Source organism: Drosophila serrata, unplaced genomic scaffold, assembly GCF_035046125.1.
Source record: "Drosophila serrata isolate PLE 108 unplaced genomic scaffold, ASM3504612v1 contig_165, whole genome shotgun sequence".
Lineage (NCBI taxonomy): Eukaryota > Metazoa > Arthropoda > Insecta > Diptera > Drosophilidae > Drosophila > Drosophila serrata.
Genome location: NW_028257063.1, coordinates 2,057,238 through 2,076,900, shown reverse-complemented (window position 1 = coordinate 2,076,900; position 19,663 = coordinate 2,057,238). Strand labels below are relative to the sequence as shown.

Below are 19,663 nucleotides of genomic sequence, written 5' to 3'. Positions count from 1 at the left end.
ATTCTTTGAGTCAGTATTTGTCTACATTTTTTACTACAATTTTTTCGGACAATCAAATTTTAAAAAATTCATAACTTCGCCAAAAACGCTCCAATTTTAATTCGGAAAGCGTTCCAATGCTAGTTTTTATCAGTTTAAAGAAACTGCATACTCAAATTTACATTTAAAGAGATTCAATTTTTTTCCAATTTTTGGCAATTTTAATGATGTAACCCCTTATAAAATTTTTAAATTTTCGGAGATTTTGACAAAAAATAGATTTTGGCCGGAGACGGCTCAGTCGACTCGGCTGATCATGCTGATCAAGAATATATATGGTTTATAGGGTCGGAAATGATTCCTTCATAGCGAAAGAAGCTTCTGACTAAAATTAGAATACCATTCTTTGAGTCAATATTTATGAACATTTTTATAACATTTTTCCGACCAATCAAAGCTTAAAAAATTCATAACTTAGCCAAAAACGCTTTAATTTTAATTCGGAAAAAGTTTCTACGTTGTTTACTATCAGCGTAATAAAACTGCATACTCAGAAACGTCTCCTTCACAACGTAAAAATTTTCTGACTTAAATTGGAATACCATTCTTTGAGTCAGTATTTGTCTACATTTTTTACTACAATTTTTTCGGACAATCAAATTTTAAAAAATTCATAACTTTGCCAAAAACGCTCCAATTTTAATTCGGAAAGCGTTCCAATGCTAGTTTTTATCAGTTTAAAGAAACTGCATACTCAAATTTACATGTAAAGAGATTCAATTTTTTTCCAATTTTTGGGAATTTTAATGATGTAACCCCTTATAAAAATTTTAAATTTTCGGAGATTTTGATAAAAAATAGATTTTGGCCGGAGACGGCTCAATCGACTCGGCTGATCATGCTGATCAAGAATATATATGGTTTATAGGGTCGGAAATGATTCCTTCATAGCGAAAGAAGCTTCTGACTAAAATTAGAATACCATTCTTTGAGTCAATATTTATGAACATTTTTATAACATTTTTCCGACCAATCAAAGCTTAAAAATTTCATAACTTAGCCAAAAACGCTTCAATTTTAATTCGGAAAGAGTTTCTACGTTGTTTACTATCAGCGTAATAAAACTGCATACTCAGAAACGTCTCCTTCACAACGTAAAAATTTTCTGACTTAAATTGGAATACCATTCTTTGAGTCAGTATTTGTCTACATTTTTTACTACAATTTTTTCGGCCAATCAAATTTCAAAAAATTCATAACTTTGCCAAAAACGCTTTAATTTTAATTCGGAAAGCGTTCCAATGCTAGTTTTTATCAGTTTAAAGAAACTGCATACTCAAATTTACATTTAAAGATATTCAGGTTTTTTCCAATTTTTTGCAATTTTAATGATGGCCCCTTATAAAATTTTTAAATTTTCGGAGATTTTGACAAAAAATAGATTTTGGCCGGAGACGGCTCAATCGACTCGGCTGATTATGCTAATCAAGAATATATATGGTTTATAGGGTCGGAAATGATTCCTTCATAGCGAAAGAAGCTTCTGACTAAACTTAGAATACCATTCTTTGAGTCAATATTTATATACATTTTTATAACATTTTTCCGACCAATCAAATTTAAAAAAATTCATAACTTAACCAAAAACTGCATACTCGGAAATGACTGCTCCGCAGCGAAACAAGCTTCTGACTTTACTAATAATTCTTTTCTTTGAGTCGATTTTTATTTATTGTGGTGTCATATGCCTTAGCAGCGATCGGTAATTTTTATATAATCTTGGAAAATCAGAAAAATTCGAAAAAAAAGCATTAAAGCTACTATTTTAGTGGCGCCTTAAATTGGAGCTTTTCAACAGGATTTAACTGCTTTGTGCCAGCAAAACCAACAATTCAGCACAATTGACTGGGCAGTAAATATTTTACTTACTTTGGTTTACTGAGCCACATTTTTGTGCCACACCCTCTTGACCCACTCCCTGTCACTGCGGGGTTTTGGCTCCTTTGTCCTTTAGGCTTACTTATGTGGAAGTGTTGGCTTGTTTCGGCACTAGATTTATGCCCTTTCTTGTGCAGCTCCCCGGCTAGTCAAGGATACACAAGTATTTTATTTGTTTTACATGGATTTCTCTGCCCGGCAGATTTGTCGTATTTTATGCCACAAATAAAGCCGCAAACAGCTGAACAAAAAATAAACAAAACAAAGGAAAGGACCTGCCACAAAGTGAAGTTCATCCAAAGGCGAAATCCTGGATTTATTTCCCAAATATCCCTTCTTGAGTAAAAAAGTCTTTTGGTTTGTTTTTAATTTCTTGTTTCTTTTTATTTCGCTTCATCGTTTCCTTCAGTCTTCGTATAAGAAATAACATTTTGTGGTTGCTGTGGGTGTGTCTATCATTTAATTAAATATTTTTGCATATATCGTATTATTAATATTTAAACTTACGGTTGCCTGTTGGGTTTCTGCTCTATGCTCTTCTTGTTTTTTTATACACAAACTGGTTTTTCTATATTCAGAGATTTTTCTGTGGGTTTTTCTAAATGCATTTTGTGCATTTTCTGTCTGCGTTTTGATTTTGCTTATTTTTAGTATTCATTTTTTGTGTTGCATTTTAGAAATATATTTTTACACTTGCTTTTCATTTGTTTGTGTGTGTATGTGTTTCGTGTGTTGTCGCATTTAATTAAATTATTATTTGCAATTGAAAGCCCGAAACCGAAAAATAACAACAAACGAGAGCTTTGATTCAGAATTATTGCTTTTTGGGAAATCATTTATGCTTAAACCAATATCCGCTGATGCATTTGACTAATGTTTTTCCAAATGCACTCTGCCGTACATAAATTATTTACAGTAATCGTACAGACACTCGATGGAGTGCTTTATTTATATACAAATTATATTAATTATTAGCTCAACTTTGAGTTCTGGCTCACTAAGATAATGTAAAGGTAAGTGTTTAATATAATTTTAATTTAATTTGTTTAGTTTTCCGCTTAAACTTGTCGCTTATATTGTCCTTCGAGAGATGTTTTTGCCGCTGAATTTGTAGGAAACGTGGGAATTTGAGAGGCTATGTATGGTCTTCAAAAGGACCCCTGATCCCTTTGGCAGTTTGGATTCATTTTCATTCAGTTAGTTCTAGGCTCTGGACTGGACTGGACTATTTGGTCCCCATTTCGTACGTTATTTTGCCTGCCAAAGTCGGTGTCGCTCCGTAGAATCCGCCATAGAAAAGCCCCCTTGACATATTCAGCAAAAATCAAAATAACTTTTACCTCATTGTTACATCTAATATATATCCATATATATATATATTTAATTAAATTCACTTGTAAGTTGCTTAAACACTAGACGCTATCTAGAGTATTCGAATGCTAAATGCCACTTTAACTATGAGTTCTGGGGAGAGAAATAGTGTGAGATGTGAATGCAGTTAGCTTAGTGTTTCTTTGAAATCGTATCCGGTCTTAGGCTAGCGGTTAGTATACATATCTAATATATCTGGTATCTGTATCTGTATCTGCTATCTGCTATCCATAGGTCATTAAGAGTATTTGTATGCTTGCTATACACGTAGACATATCCCTTGTTTCATTTGACGCTTGTTAAACTTTGTTTCGAGTTACCTCTGTCTCTGTAGTTGAGAAAAAAAAACAACTAAGTCAATTTAAGATAGAGCAGGTATTTAGCAGAAAATCTCAAACAGGAGTTCGTGAATTGGAAATTTTATAGATTTTGTAGTTTATAGATTTCTGATTTGGTTTTTCAAGTTTTCTGAGTTGTTTTCTGTGCTTTTATTCATATATTTTTAAGTAAACAAACTAATTGTTGCGCTAAAATTATTTAAAAAAAATGGGAATTTAAAATCTCATTGAAAAATATTTCAAATGTATAAAAAACATGTATAAAAAAAAGTAAGAAAACTCAAAACAATCTACAAAACTCCCAAAAACTGTAACCAATTTGAATTCTTCTGCTAAATACATCCCCCTAAAATCCTTTCTGCCCTTTATCCTCCCCTTAACTTTCTCCTTAATCTAACCTCTCACTTTCCCTGTTTATATTTTTCCTTGAATTAAACCCCCTTTTCTTATTTATTCTTTAATTTTCCAACTCAGAACTGACCGCTGCTGGTCTTGGCGCTCTGAACACAGCCCCGATAGTTGTTGTTATTGTTGTGGTGGTGGTGGTGGTTATGGTGGTGATAGTTCAGTCCGACCATTTCCATCTCCGTATCCGTCTCCATGTGGGATCCCTTGCGTCCACGTCATACGTAGACCACGTGTGGTTTTCCCGCCGCAGGTGGCACTGGCGAAGGTCCTGCCGAGGATGCTGCGGAGGAGTGATTGAGAGCTGCCGCCTGTTTCAGCTTGGTCATTGTGTGTGTATCCGGGTATTCGTAGTGATCGAAGCGCTCGTACAGATGCTCCGGCTCATCGTCAGCCTCCTTGACGGGCAGTTCCCAGTGGTTAAGGGCCCGGTAGTCATTGACTATGGTCTGGGCCTTGATATACCGCTCCAGATCCGATTTATCCAGCTGCGGCATGGTGGCCTGTTGATACTCATGGCCCACACCATTGCCCAGGTGAGACTGAAGGGGCATGGCCGCTTGGTGGTAATGATGATGGGCCTGAAGGGTCTGTGCATGATGCGGATAGTTGAGGGACATGCCCAAGTTATTACCATGGTTACTACCGCCCAAAGTCATGCTCATGCCCAATCCCATGCCGGGATTATGGTTCTGCAGGATGCGATCGTGCACATTGATGATGCTCTTGCTAGTTCTCAAGGGACCCCTATCGTGCAGAAGCTTCCTGCGACGCTTCACAAATCGCAGATAGTACAGGACACTCACTCCGATCATGGTCACCAGCAGGCAGGTGATCACTGCACACACCACGGTGACAATGTGTGCTGGGCAGGTGATTTCACCCTCGCTCATGGTCAGCAACTGCCGGCGAGTTCTCAGCTTATCCCCCCAGATATCACAACCGATTTGCTGGCGATCCATACGCAAGATGCCCGAATTCCTGTTCGAGGAAGAGGTGGCCAGCTCATAGGCACTCGGTTCGGTGGTGTGCAAGGCATTGACTATATGCTGCTCTGCGATATAAGCGGCCAGGGCAGCCACACCGTCATCCGTGGATGCCTCATCCGCCTGCTCGTCATCCTCTCCATCTGCCTCCTTAGCCAAGGCAGCCACTGCTCCTCCTGCAGCATGCTCAATGGCAGGATCTACTCCCTCGAAATTCCCAGTTACCAGCCGCCAGAGCCACAGCAGTGAGCAATTACACTGCAGTGGATTATCGCCAAGATATAGTTTCTGCAACTGATCCACCGGGAACTGGGCAGAGTAAAGGGTCTGCAGACTGTTGCTCTGCATGAAGACCTCTAGGATATTGGGATTTCCCTGGAACAGACGCATCGGTATGTCGCTCAGCTGGGGATTGTTGTTCAGGTGCAGCGTCTGCAGGTGGGTGTTGTCCACAAAGGCTCTGGAAGGGATAAAAATAAAGCAGATTTTAATTGGAAACTATATAATATAGTAGTTAAATATGAAGCCTTGAACCCTTTGAATATAATATATAATACCTAGTTTATACAAAACTTTTTATGTACGATTTTCCTTGAAATCTCATTAGGTTATAAATAAAACCTTACAACCTATTCATGAATTTCGTTTCGAATTTTTCCCCAGTGTCTGCTCTAATTAGCCGACTGTCTGTTTTATACCCGGAACATTTATTCGTCCTGGCTTTTTATTTTATTTTATCCAACTGCAGCAGCAGCAGCAGCTCTATGTCCTGTGTGTTCGTTCGTTTTAATTATGCACACTGTACGATGCATCGGCGTTCAACTTAAATGCCAAGGCAATAAAATACATGAATAACATACATACATTCAGCAGATTTCCCGGGGAAAACACACACATGACAGCGTCAGCTTCGACTTAAGCGACATGGATTTATTTAGCCTGCGTCTATTTCAACTTAATAAAAGGGGGAGGACGGGTAGGAGGATCCTGAATGAATGGAAAGAAGGATGCAGGAATTAAGGGGACAGCGAGGAAGCTGACAAGGCTCCGTGTTATTCGAGCTTCGTGGAGCGTTGTCGTAAATCCCTGCCAAGTTAAGTCAACGCGCTAAGTCGCTGACTTGGAGAAAAGGATGCAGTGAGAGAGAGCAGCTGGATGTGTGTGTGTGTGTGTGTGTGTGTGTGCAGTGCATTACCCCGGTACCTAAGACCCCAGACCCTATTCCTGATCCCTATATCCAGAGCCCTGCCAGCAGACAGTATTCTCCGCAAGAAATAAGTGCAACGTGGCGTATGAGCAACATTGAGCGAGCTCCGCCGTCTTGACTTACTCCGCTGACACAAAGCGAATTTGTCGCTTTTAAGCGTCCTGCAAGCAGCAGCCAACATTTCATTTCAATACCCAGAAAGTCGTCTCCAGCATTTCATGTTAAATGAACGCATTTATTGCACAAGCTGCAAGTTGCAGTAGCAGTTGCAGTGGCTCCCAAGGATCCCCAGGATTCCCGCATTGATTTGATAAGTGGCTGCATTTTGCTCGGTTCCTTCGAGGCCATAAGTTTGCTGCGAACTCAGTCGACTGTGGCTGCCACTTGTGATGAATTCGAATCGCAGACTGTGCCAATGAGCTCGAAAATTGTTTGTCAGCTCTTCAGGGAAGGGGGCGAAATTCATTAAGTTGACTGATGACCCAGGAAATGGATTGTTTTTAGGACTTTTTTGGTAAAATCAAAGAAAGTTTGCGGGAAAATACAATTTAAAATCATTTCTAAACTTCCCAAAATTCAAGAGTATTATATTCTGTTCAACATTAAACCAAAACACAAATATTCTATATAAAACCACCCCAAAATTTCTTTAAAAATTCAACTTAATACCCCCTAAATATCTTCCAGACACTGTCCCAGCCATACCCTCACATACCAAATCCCCTCTCAATATTTACCTACGCTCAACACCACTCCAACCAACTATCTTTCCACCTTTCGAACATTCAATTTCATGGCAAGTTTAACATTTAACTTAACTACGTGGAAAAAAAACTTTGCGAAAAAACCTCAATTGCAGGCGCACTTCGTTCAACCTATAAAAAAATGGGACTTTGCATAACCAAAACAAACTCGGTCTGCATACGACATAAGCCGAAATTTACCCAAAACGATTTAGCGGGTAGACCGAACAACAAACAGGAGCGACAGGAGCAAAAAATAAATTCAATTATTTGTGCAAATATTATGCAAATAACCGACAGAGGCGAAACGTGACATCTAAGAAAGTTTCAGCGACTAGAAGAGCTCTACAGGTTGATGATTTACCTGTGATCGACCTGTTGGCGGGCCTAAAAAAAATACAGGAACTCAGTGACAAAAGGCTAAAGTACGGGACAGAGTATGGAGAAGGACTTTAGTCCCACCTTTTTGCTGTTTGGCTTTGGTTTTTCGGTTTGTTCTCCCCGCGATTCAAACTTCATTTTGCATGTTTCATGTTTTCGACTGGCTACCCTCCCATCCTTGGCGCGCTTCCTTTTATTTTCGGGATCCTTCTTTTTTGTTACAGGACTATTTTGTCTGCGTTTGCCAACGTCAAACGTGCGGAAACGGAAATGGCTGCCATGTGTGCGTATGTGTGGTGCTGTGCACTGTGGGAAATTATGGGGGAAGTAAAATTTATCGAATTTTTTTCTTCGACAATTCAAAATTAAAAAAAAATCATAACTAAGCCAAAAAAGCATTAATTTCAATTCAGAATGCATTCCTTTGTTAGTTTTTATCAGGCTAATAAACCTGCCTACTCATTTTAATATTTAAAGAGCTTCCATCTTTTTCCAATTTTGACAATTTTAATATTTGGAAAATTTTGAAAAAAAAAAAAAAATAATTTCGACCGGACATAGCTGGATCGACTCTCCTTTTAATGCTGATCAAGAATATATATAATTTATGAAATGACTCGGAAATGACTCCTTCGCAGCTTAACCAGCTCCATAAAAACTGGCATAAATACTACTAGAAAATAATAGTTTAAGTAAAATATTTTATTTTCCTTATATAATTTTCCTTGACTTATTTTCTTTAAGTGTTCTTGTGTGCCGCATAAATGTTTGCCTTGTTTCGTTTTGCTTCTTTTTCCCTTTTGGGCTCATATGCAAATTGTCTGTGTGTGCGGGAGAGTGTGTGGTGTGGTGTGTGCGAGCGAATCTGAATTGGAATTGCTCGAAATCCGATTGAAATGTTTGCTGTCCATGTTCGCTGGGTTTTCAGTCACGATTCCCAGGACTTTGGGACTTTACACACAGAGCGTCAGAGTTCACTCACATCATCGGGCGGGGTCCCTCCAGCTCAGTCAGGCTGTCTGGACAGTCAATCAGTCAGTCTGTCAAACAGTTTGTCAGTCGCTTTTTGATATAGTTTTGAATGGCAGTCAATCCTCATCGGTCTCCCTGGCTCCCTGACTCCTTGCCATACCATACTCTGCCGCAAATCCTTTTGCTCTCTATTCATTTGATTGACGTTCCGCACAACAACAAAATATGGCTAAGCTGTGGGATCTCTCTCTCAGGGTTCATTGAGCCTTTTGACAGTCAGTTAGTACACCTTTTTTTTATAGCCATAAACCTGCTGAGGGGACATATTATCAAATGATATGGTCGCGCAATTCGTTAATGACATTTTAAACGTTTTTAAATTACGCATACGCCCCATGTGAGGTCCTTTAATTTGCCAGTCAAACGTTAGTCAAGGGGGCGTTGTAACAAGGACATGGAATATGTGGGGAAATGCAAAAGAAAAATATACTTCCTTAACGCCCATTTAATTTTATATAATTATAGTTTATAATAACAAGAGCCATAAGGGAGGTAAATATTTTAAAGTGAAATAAGTTTTAAAGAGTGTTAAATCTTTTAAAAACAAAAATTTACTTGTAAATGAAAATAATGTAAAAGAAAACATTTCAGATATTAATAGAAAAATTAAATTTGCAATTTATATTCCTTGCCAAACGTGTGTATACAAATTTGTATAAACCCAACATAAAAGTCTTACTAAATAAAATTTGTAAATATTTAATCCTTAAGCCCCATTTTTTCCACACAAATTCCCCTGTATAGTCATTCATTGTTCATGCATTAAATATTTATAGAAAAGAGTTAAGCGTTAAAGCAACTCTCTGGCAGTTAATGATGGCAATTTGTCAGAGCCTTTTTTTCCACTCTATAAATTTGTTATCTAATTATGTCACAAATGCATAGAAAATGTATGTATAAACATGTGTATGTGTGTGGAGAGCTAATTATGCTCGTACACCGAATGACAACATTTATGTCACACACACTTGGCGTCATGTCCTCGCAGTCCTTGTTTTTATTTGCCGGCAACGACATTTGCCATGTTTCCCATTGAAAGGACAAGAGCGCTTAAAGTGGCCATTAAATTGAACTTTCAATATGATTATCAGGCAGGGAAGTGAATGACTGCCATTTGCAGGAGTCAAGCGGATAAAAAGTTGCCATTTTTTTCTGTATTTCGTATTCCTTTTTCTCAAATTAAGGAAATATGTCAGCGTAATGAGCCAACAACAGAAGGGCTGCGAAGGGTAAACATGAACATAGCGCTGGGCACACGACCTTAGTTTTCCTTCTCCTTCAAAAGTGAGGCAGTGCCAACAGAAAAATGTAAACAACAGAAAGCTGAAGAAAAGACAGGAAGAAATTACGGAAACAGGAAAACATAAACATGTTGCCGGTGCTGGCCATATTTTTCCATAAATTATGAGCTGCAAAATATATATATATTTTCAAGGCAGTGGCAGTGGCAGTACCTCAAGACCCCCCGAAGTAGCTATTATGCGTATTTACCAGGTTCCGCCTCTTCTCTAAGTCGGTCTGCTTATGCATATGCATGTTCCACCCCCTTAACCTCCAACCCCTCGGTTGCACTTGAATTTTGAGTTGAATTTAAATAAAGTTAAACTTTAGCATAATGAGGCAGCAACAATGCCAGGTGAGAATGATGAAAGAACTCAAGGTGAAGAGGAGAGGCCCCTGTCAGCAAGAAAGTGAGTAAGCAACTTGATTTGCTCCGTGTTTTTTATTTTTAAGTGTTTCTGTTTTAAATGAATAACAAGACAAGTGGCAATTAGCCGGAAGTTGGAGGGAAATTACAAATTTAATTGATGTTCTTAGAGAAAATAAATAATATATTTTCCAGCGTCAGGCAGCGAGTAAACAATGAAAAAAATTAAGCACAAACTGTACTCATGTTTATTGGTGCATTAAAACCTTGGTTGAACTTTCTTTGCTTTTAATAAGGAAAATATATTTATCAACCTTAACAAAGTAAAATTATACAATTTACAACCCCTCTCAATTATTTTGACCTGCCAAAAGAAATGTTATCTTTCTAGAGTTGCTTCTAGTTCCTAAAAACTTTATATTTTAGACACATCTCTACGATTAATAACAAAGGACATCTGCTTGAATTGTAGCCCATGTCCTGGAATCCCTTTCTACACCACAATGACTCCATTTCTAATCCATTACAGCCAGAAGCACAGTCCATTACACTCGAATTTAATTCCCAATTGTCGCATCCAACAACCGGCATCCATCCTCATCAGAATTCCGAGTGAGGTCCCCGTTTCCCCTTTTTTGAAACATTTTGGAGAGCAACCCCAAAGGGCTGGACTGCCACAAAAACAAATGTCACACATGTTGGAGCCCCGCATAAATTTTAAAACAATTAGTTTCAATTTCGGAAGCCACACGGCCAACACCTACCTAGCTCTGACTTTCTGCCTCGGTTCGTATTAAGTCATGTTCACTTGGTATTCCCTTTGAAATTCTGAAACGAAACTCCGCCTGTCCACGAATAATTCCCCTCGAATTCGAAGGGTTGTTTGTTTTTCCAGTGGAATGAGGAATGGGGCGGGTTGGGAGGATGCATAAAGGACGTGATGCCGCCTAATGAATTTTGCCAAGGACTCGCTGGCGCTGATTGTTTAGGTGTAAGGTTTCCATAATGAGCAGCACAGCACACACACGGTGTTGTGGGGGAAATGTATCCTGTCGCCCCATAAACTTGACTATCAACGTGTCGCCATCGGTGCTCACTCGCTCCTGGCTCGTCCTTTTCCCAACCTATCCACAGATTTCAGATTTCCATTAACGCATTTGCATAAATATTTACATGTGTGTCTCTCCCCCCTTTAACTTTAAAATGTTTTGCTGTTTCGCTATTTCCTTGAAGGAAAACCTGTTGGGAAAGCTGAATTTATATGCGGCAAGGTAACAATTTGTTTCGGCAACCCTTTCAATATTTTGTTGCGTTGGTTGCTCCCTTTTGGGCAAATGAATTTTACATCAACTTCTTCTTTATGACTCCCCGAAAAAAAAACAAAATAAAAAATATTACGTACATAATTTCCTGTAAGCAAAAAGGAAGACAAGAGACGGCCGACAGGATGTTGGGAGGGGAACTTAAAATATTCAAGATTATTTGCAACTGGGGAAAATTAAGAACTTGTATCTCAGAAAACTTGAAATACCTTTGAATGAACTTTATGATAGAGTAAGTAAAGCATATTGTTAAGGGTTTTTATAATACTTCTATTTATACCTATTATTTCAAGTATTTCTGGCATTTTTAATTTATTTAATTAGTTCACCAACAGTTGCACATTTTCAAGGATGGAAAACATGCATATAAAACAGAAAAAGGTAATTTCTCAGATCCCTTAGGGAATTCCTGAAAATCCTCAGATAGTTTTAAGTCTCTAAATATATTTCCAGCCCCAAGATATAATAATATTCCATCTTATGGATGCAAAACTTGAAATTCCACAAAATTAGCATAAGGCGGCAAGATCTCTTATTGTTCGTCAGTTACTCAAGTCAAGACAAACATGGAATTTAGTTTGCAAATCAGTCAACGCAGACAGACTTACTACTATACACATACTATATACATATATAAGCTCTCGAATGTGTGCAGATTGAGCAACAATTTCAACAGTCTGCGAACAATTTTAGGAAGGGGATAAAAGTTTACACAAGACTGAGACAGACTCTGAGACAGAGACCAAACAAAAGGCAAAAGCAATTACAAAGGCCAATTCAAGGGGTGGGTGGGTGGTTGGTTGTGTGGGTGGAAAAGGGGGTAGCAGATAAGCCCTAAACTTGGCCTGAACAAAATCAAACGAAAATTCCAAATTAAACTCATTTAAATGGCATATGATGCTCGGTCTCGTACTCAGTCTCTCATCATTCGACGCTTGTCATGTAAGTCATGTTAATGTCATTGTAAAGCGGCATGTCGCCTCCCCTGTAAAAGGGGGCGTGGCTTGTGGCTATATAACGGCTGCTGCTGCTGAACCTCCCTTGTCGGCGGTTGATTGACATGGAAGGGCAGAGTGGCAGTAGTCCTCGTCTCGCATCGAGTCGCTTCGTTCATTGATTTGATATGAAAATTGCCTGGAATTATTGAATTAACATATGCTCGAGTTGAGCTCAAGCATTTCCCTTTTTCCCCCTCACTACCCCCCGGAGTCTTTCTGTGTGCTTGTGTGAGTGTGTGTGTGTGGCGGCATCTTATTACCAAAAGCGTATTAGACATGATTGATTGCATTGAGCAATAATGATTTGTCTGCCGCTTAGTTCGGCAGCTAAATGGAAATTTGCTTGATTGTTGTATAAGTACACAGAGGGAAATAGGTAGTAAGAAGTTTCAACTAAAATGAGTAATTTTTGCTTTCTAAAAAAGGGTAGAAATTAAGAAAGATGAAGTAGATGCTTAAAAACAAGTGATGCAGAATCCTTAGCCAATAATTTATTATCATTTGCAGCAAAGCTAATTACAATTATAGGAACTGTACATATTTTTGTCTCAGTGTCCCTGTTATTGGGTGAATTTCTGAAGCCTTTAATGGGCGTGTAGGTCACGTGCAAGTGTGTGAAAGTGAATGGTTTGATTAGTCTGAAATTCCAAAGAGAGTACGTCTTCTTGGCAAATTGTTCAGAATTTCCATTTGGGAGATACCAAGAATACTTAATGATTAATTTACAAAGGGAGAAAGTGCAAATGAAAGCCATTTAGTAAACATTTTAATCCCTTAACAATATGATTACAGACTTAAGCCAGCTTGGAGTTGACTTTAAGCTCCGAAAAGACTTCTCGAATATGTTTGCTCCTTAAGTTTTTCAAATCCCAATGGTTGGTAAACTCTGCTAACGTCTGTCTTGTTTATTGTTAGCTCTTTGGAAAACAAATAGTTTCGTTTTCATCTGACCTGACCCAGTTCCTTCTTCTTGGGGATCATCGAGAGAGTTGTTTTGGGAGGAAAACTTTTTTGGACTAAGAACTTACCTCGAATCGATGCGCTGCAAATAGTCAAGCCGACTCAAATGCAATTCGCGCAAATGAAACAAGTTGAGGAAGGCGACGGCGGGTAGCTGGGAAAAGCGATTTCCACCCAGGTTCAAGTAGGTGAGGTTCGAAAGTTTCGACAACTGCTGGGTGGGCACCATCTGCAATAGATAGAGAATAAAAATGGGAATCAGAAGGAGAACGAGAACGAAGAACGTTTTATTTGGAGTACAAACTTTTGCCCTTCTGGATCTTATCAAATATTAATGCTGGCCACTCAACTTTAAAAACGTTTTGCGGTTTGTACAAAAAGGGCTGTTGTCCTTCACCCCAAATAAAAAAAGGGAACACTAAATAGTGCTAGAAAGACCGGAATAGAAAAAAATAAAAGGAAACCGGAAAACAAGCCGAACAATCAATACGAAAGCGTTGTTTAAGCGACTGCAGCGGAAACGGAAACGCGCGTCATGTACTTCCGTTTTTGCTCCCTTTTTGCGTTCAATCACTCCGACCGGCCAACAAATTCGTCTCTAGTTGTGGTACCCTGTACTTAATTGGGCCGAGGGTATATTGTACTTTGGGTAAAGCTATGTTAGCTATTTAAATTTTGTAAATAAGACGTACTTGCCAAAATTTTACTTCCAGCCCTGAAATGTATGCTACATAATTTTTAACAAGCCATTTGTGACCACCGAGTATTTCGAATTCGAGCTGATTTTCTTCCCTTTCGTCTTTTTTATTTTTTGGGGGGGGGGGCAATAAAATCAATCTTGCAACGAATTTGTTACAACTACTGAGACAGCTTTGAGGAGAGTGTGGCATGCATAAAAGAAAAGGCTCCCTTTCCTTTCCAGGGAGCGGGTCAAAAGCTTTTGGCTGTAATTTTGGCTGCCAGTTGTGTTCACCTTCTTGTGCTCCTCATTCCTCTTTTCTTTTCCCCCCTTCTTCGCTTTCTCTTTCCCCTTTTTCACCCTCTCTCCCTTAGCGTGTCGGCGGAAACTACGTGCCAGGCGCCCGGACACGAACATACTCCGCGATAACGTAATGAACTTTTGGGTTGGCGGGGGAAAAACTCAGGGAAAGCGATGTGGGAAAATAAAGAAAATTTTTGGGAGGAGAGTATAACATGGAAGAAGTGAGTTGGTGTGTGTGTGTGGGCTGGCCGAAAAGCTCATAAGGCAGCGAAAATGGTTGAAAATTAAAAGGCATTACGCATACGCAATGTAGGCCAAGCCGGGCAATTGTTTAACCAAATGGCAACACTTTTTTCCAGCACCCCTTTTACAATTTTTCTTTTTGATTTCTGTGTGTGGGTGTGGGTGGGTGTGCTTTTGATGTTTGCACTGCACTCAAAGGGAAATCTGGACTAATTAAAAGGCTTTTCCTCTCTTTTCGCTCGCCCTTTTCCCTCTCTAGAACTGCAAGAGGAGGGAGCAGAGTGTAGAAATATATATGAAAAAGGGTGAGAAGAGCCAGAAAAGAAAGTGAAATTATATTGACTTTGATTTTGCAATTTAATTTCCTTTTTCCCTTGGCTACAATCAAATCGAACTGAATAGAGAGGGAAATGCGAAAATGAAAGCTAATTGGCAAGCAATTTAAAAGGAAACATCGAAAGCAAACTTTAAGCTTAGTAAATTATATTATTAAGCAAAGCTTTCAGCGCTCTCATCTTTTAATCATTCCAAATGTTATGTTCCGCCCAGGCTCACACATGTGAAAATTCCCAGAAAGAAAAACATACAACATACACGTGGCATTTTCATGGAAATTTATGGCAAAACGATTTGCTCAGCTTGTGCAACGGTACGCAAAATTTATGCAGCTCAAAAACTAAAGCTGCATGCAAAAAAATATGGCAAAATAAATAAATTCGGATGAAACTATATTTTGTATTCTCTGGAATATTTTTGCAATTATTCTGTTTAATCTGAGAGGGAGAGAGTGCTGTGAGTGCAATAATGTTTGTGTATATTTATGCACTTAATGCAAAATCACAGCACACCCCCTAAAAGAAACAATAAGTACAAATCGAAACAACTGTTTTAACGCCCTCCCCTGCTTCTCCACCATCAGCAAATATTTTTGTTGAATTATGAAAATGTAAAATTGTGCATAAGTTATTTCAATCTAAAATGAATTTGTTTGTTCGGGATTTTCATTTGGGACAAAGCAAATGGAAAATGCATTGTGGAAAATGCTGAAAATATATGCAAAATTTAGAATAATCAGTCAATTGTGCGAAATATTTACTTTAACCATTTATTTTGATTTATTTTTGCCTATAACTATTTATTTTGTTTTATTTTTGCCTCTAGCCATTTGTTTTGATTTATTTTGGCTTTTAATTCGTGATATGAAAATTGAGGGAAATGATTTTTGGCGAATAGAAAACTTAAATAGAAATTAACAGAGCGGGAATTATGTTTAAGCTTAAAAACTTATTTGTTAGGTTTTAAAATGGGAATTTATTGAAATTAGTGAGGAATAGTAAATGAAACTTTTATTTATATTTATATTTATATATATTTTTATTATATTTATAACATTTAATTTTTTATAGTGCAAAGTAACTAATACAAATTAACCTTCCTAATAACACTTTCTGTTCCATTTAAACTGCTTCCTAACACACTTCATAAATCATATTCAAGCTTAGAATTTTGCATGCTTCATGAGCTCATGTTCCAGACTCCAGACTCCCGCATTTTCCTGCATTTTCCCTTCACCCGGAAAAACTATGCAGATGCAGACAACAATTTCATGCACTAGCCGCATGCCGAAATGGTTCTGGATCGAGTCGAGGGATTTATATCCTCTCGCTCTCGCTCTCTGTGTCCCTGCATAATAAAACAACAATCTGTCCAATAGGAAAAAGAATGCCATTTGGAAAATACCGAAACAGGTTGGCAGGACGCAGGGGGGGCGAAAGTGGTATGGGCGTGGCGGTGGAAAACAGACCATATTTCAACTACAAAATGCCAAAAGGTATTTTAAGTAGTTTCGAACTGATTCCGAGCGCCATAAATTCCTCAGGAACGTCAGCCGTTGCCGTTGACTACACGCGGTTTTCCTGCTTTTACTGCCTGCCATTGCACCTGCTTAGGAGCTGGGATTTTAGCCATCAGACAGGACACACACACAGCGTACAACACACCACACACTCACACACATTATCCCCGTCCTAACGACCATAAGTATATAGATATATACAGGAATCCCAGTGGCACAAGAAGCCGTAGTCCACTCCTTCTGGAGTCCAGGACTCGGGCTGCATTGCATCCATCAGTTTGCATAAACAGGCTGCTGATGTTGCAACTACAGCAAGTACAGGGAGAAAAATATATTAAGGTATTTTCTGATAACACTGTTGAAGGTAAAGAACATTTGTTTAATATTAAAAAATATTTCAAACGAATTTCCTTTATGTTCTTGATTTTAAATACTTTTCAAACTCATTTTTAGGGAGGCAAGAAAGGTTCTTGAATCTTACCAACTATAGCTTAAATAGTGGATCTAGTTCAATACATTTCTTAGTAGCATACATGGTACATTTTCTCTCAGTGTTCTGCCTGTCTGTGATTACATAAAAACGCATTTCTGGAGACTTTACCTGGGCCGCCCTCCTGTTCCTCATCTTCCGTGAGAGAGCAGAAGGACATGCAATTTTACCTTTGAGCAGGGGATTTGCACAACTCAACTGGAAGTTAGTTCTCTACTCCTTTTGCCAGACATTATCCTTGCTGCCTCCTTTTAACCTGTGCCGTGTCCTAATGATTTGGTTTTGGTCAATTTAAAGACGAAGGCCATAACGGGCTTGAAATAGAGCTTAGCTGGGCATAGTTTCGATTGGTTTATGTAGGGAATAATAACTGGAAACATATTTACTTAAGGAATTAATTTACTGTGATGACGTTTTAGAGTTCATTCAGACCTTTAAATACTTTGCTTTAAATGCTCTGTTTCCCCTTATTTAAAACTATGTTTTTTATCGGAAGTTTCTCTCTTTTCTTCTTAAGCCCAAACTCTTTTGCCATTTAAGCTCTTGAATTCGATATCTTCGGCAGTCTTTCTTCTTTCTTTCTTCGATTCCGCATCTGAGTTTCAGCTTTATCTTGACCTCGCTCACATTTCGGTTCACATTTCTTGCACAATTGTCTGGTCGTAAAGTTTAAGCAGCTTTAAGCTGGCTCAGTTGCCGGGCAACCAACCACGCAACGGGGTAAAGGGGAAAAGTCTGGGAAAAACCCAGGGAAAACGCTGGCGAAATAGCCGAGGGCCTAAGCAAAGAGTGTGCAGCAGCAGCAGGAGCAGGAGCCACACCCACAGCAGAAATCAGGCGGCACGGACATGTTTGCATGCATAAATAGCAGAAAGGACATGGCCGGCAGAAAGGACGAGTGCGTGTATCCTCGGCTTGGGTTTCGGGGTGTGAGTTTGGTCTAGGGAAGTATGTGCGAACGGACAGCAACAACGAGTTATGGTTATTAATTTTGCGTATGCAAAATGCAGCTAAAACCCAGGAAGGACGAACTTAAACGAGGCGAAGTGGCACAGGGCAGGGCGGGGCAATGCCGGGAAATCCGCTTTGGCAAAGTGTTGCTCACAGGATTTAGTCCTGGCAAAGTGTCTAAATTTATGAGACAGCCCAGGCAAGTTCTGCTGCGGTTAAGGGCTGGAATGTTTTGGTGAAAGTTCACACTTGGTTTTGTCTTAGGAAATGTGAATTTAATATAAAGAAAGGATAATATAATACAACATTCCTGGAGTTTAAGAAAATTTAACTCACCGTTAAATTATTATCTGCCAAATCCAAATGCTTCAGCGATATTAGTCCCTCGAAGGCACTCACATCCAGCTCGCTCATCACATTGCCCCTCAGACTCAGGGCCAGCAGCTCCTTGAGTCCTTCAAAGCTATCGTTTCGCACAAATTCCACAAGATTATCGGACATATCCAGGCTCTTGAGGGCATGCAAATGCCAGAGATTACTCGCTGGGACGTCCAGCAATCGATTATTCCGGAATACCAGCACCTCCAGCGTGGGCATGCCTTTGAAGGAGTTATCTTCCATGCTCACAATATTATTATTCGTGAGATCCAGCTCCACCAGAGAGGCCAGATCACTGAGGGCCGTGGGATGCACCGTTTCGATCCTGTTAAAGCTGAGGTCCAGCAGGAGCAGGTTGGTGAGTCCCTTGAAGGCGTGCTTGTGCAGGGAACTGACCAGGTTTCGACTCAAATTCAATGTTCTCAGCTCCGACTGGTACTCGAAGTTCTTGGAACCCAAGGTTTCGATTATATTTTGCGAGAGATCCAGTATCTCCAGCTTCACGTAGAAGGGTAGAGCGTAATCCAGGTTACGTATCCGATTCAGGGTGAGGTTGATGTATTTGGTCTCCGGATTTAGTTGGATGGGGACATCCTCCAAAGCGGCGTCCACGCAGAGAGCTCTACTGTTGGTCTCTCCTCCCAGGCACTGGCATTTCGAGGGGCAGAAGGCCAGGGATTCCAGCGGAAGGAGCACCAGCAGGAGCAGGAGCAGAACGGGTATGGCTCCACTTAACCATGGCCTACTGCAGCTCCTTGTGGCAATGCCTGTTGTGCGGTTAGCCATTATGTGTGTTGACTCCTAGCAGGTCCTTCCTTCAAGTCCTTCCTTGTTTGCTGTCCAGTTTGTGGTGCCAAAATGTTACCACCAATTCCTGTTGAACATCCTTGGGCTGCTACTAAACGGAGGCGGCTCTGCAAGGATAATATTGAGAAATTGGAATATCAAGTAAATTTAAGTAAATATTAAGTAAATGTTTAAGTTAATAATTCGGTGTAAATTAATGCAAATATTTCATGCCAAAGTTAACAGATGCTGCGAGTCAGAGATTTCTGATAATTATCCATAAATTGGTTGAGGTTTTAATTAATAATGCAATAAATTAAATATTGAATACCGGAATGATTTGTGGAATTTTAACAGGAACTCGTTTAAAGGTAAAATGTAAATGAGACGGAAATGCAATGTATCTTTGCGGTTGCAGATGTATTTTTTGTAGACATATTAATGATTTAATTTATTCTTTATTTGTTTCACATTTCAAGGATGTGGCTTGATATAAAAATCTTTCGAAGCATTTATGATAATAAAGTGCATATAAATAATTAAATCAAACCTTAACAAAAATATGGTAAACCAGGAAATACCACTTTAAATATACCTTCACTTTGAATTAAAGTCTCAGAATTTTCTTTTCCGCTTTATAGCAACTCAAGGATCTTTTTCCAGGCCAATT

The 19,663-nt window shown here is 39.1% G+C and overlaps 1 protein-coding gene and 1 long non-coding RNA gene across 3 annotated transcripts in view; both read right to left on the bottom strand.

Annotated features, from left to right (window-relative positions):
• Window positions 1-2,275: 2,275 nt before the first annotated feature.
• Window positions 2,276-19,121, bottom strand: Fili (Fish-lips). The gene is made up of 3 exons (XM_020944493.2): window positions 18,166-19,121; window positions 13,377-13,537; window positions 2,276-5,477 (listed from the first exon to the last, which is right to left on the bottom strand). Exons 1-3 carry the CDS (start codon window positions 18,991-18,993, stop codon window positions 4,250-4,252), a joined length of 2,217 nt encoding a protein of 738 aa, XP_020800152.2. The 5' UTR covers window positions 18,994-19,121; the 3' UTR covers window positions 2,276-4,249.
• The window catches only part of LOC147644500 (uncharacterized), a 101,220-nt gene continuing 100,023 nt past the window's right edge, over window positions 18,467-19,663 (bottom strand). For both annotated transcript variants that reach the window (XR_015270399.1, XR_015270400.1), the window contains one exon: window positions 18,467-19,121. This is a non-coding gene — a long non-coding RNA (uncharacterized LOC147644500). The remainder of the gene's footprint in view (window positions 19,122-19,663) is intronic.

Excerpts from the sequence above, each read along its gene's own strand:
- Fili (XM_020944493.2), bottom strand. The coding sequence starts at position 18,993 with ATGGCTAACCGCACAACAGGCATTGCCACAAGGAGCTGCAGTAGGCCA. Across the intron at positions 13,538-18,165 it reads TGGCAGATAATAATTTAACG|ATGGTGCCCACCCAGCAGTT; the intron begins GTGAGTTAAATT and ends TATCTATTGCAG. Across the intron at positions 5,478-13,376 it reads TTGCAGCGCATCGATTCGAG|AGCCTTTGTGGACAACACCC; the intron begins GTAAGTTCTTAG and ends TATCCCTTCCAG.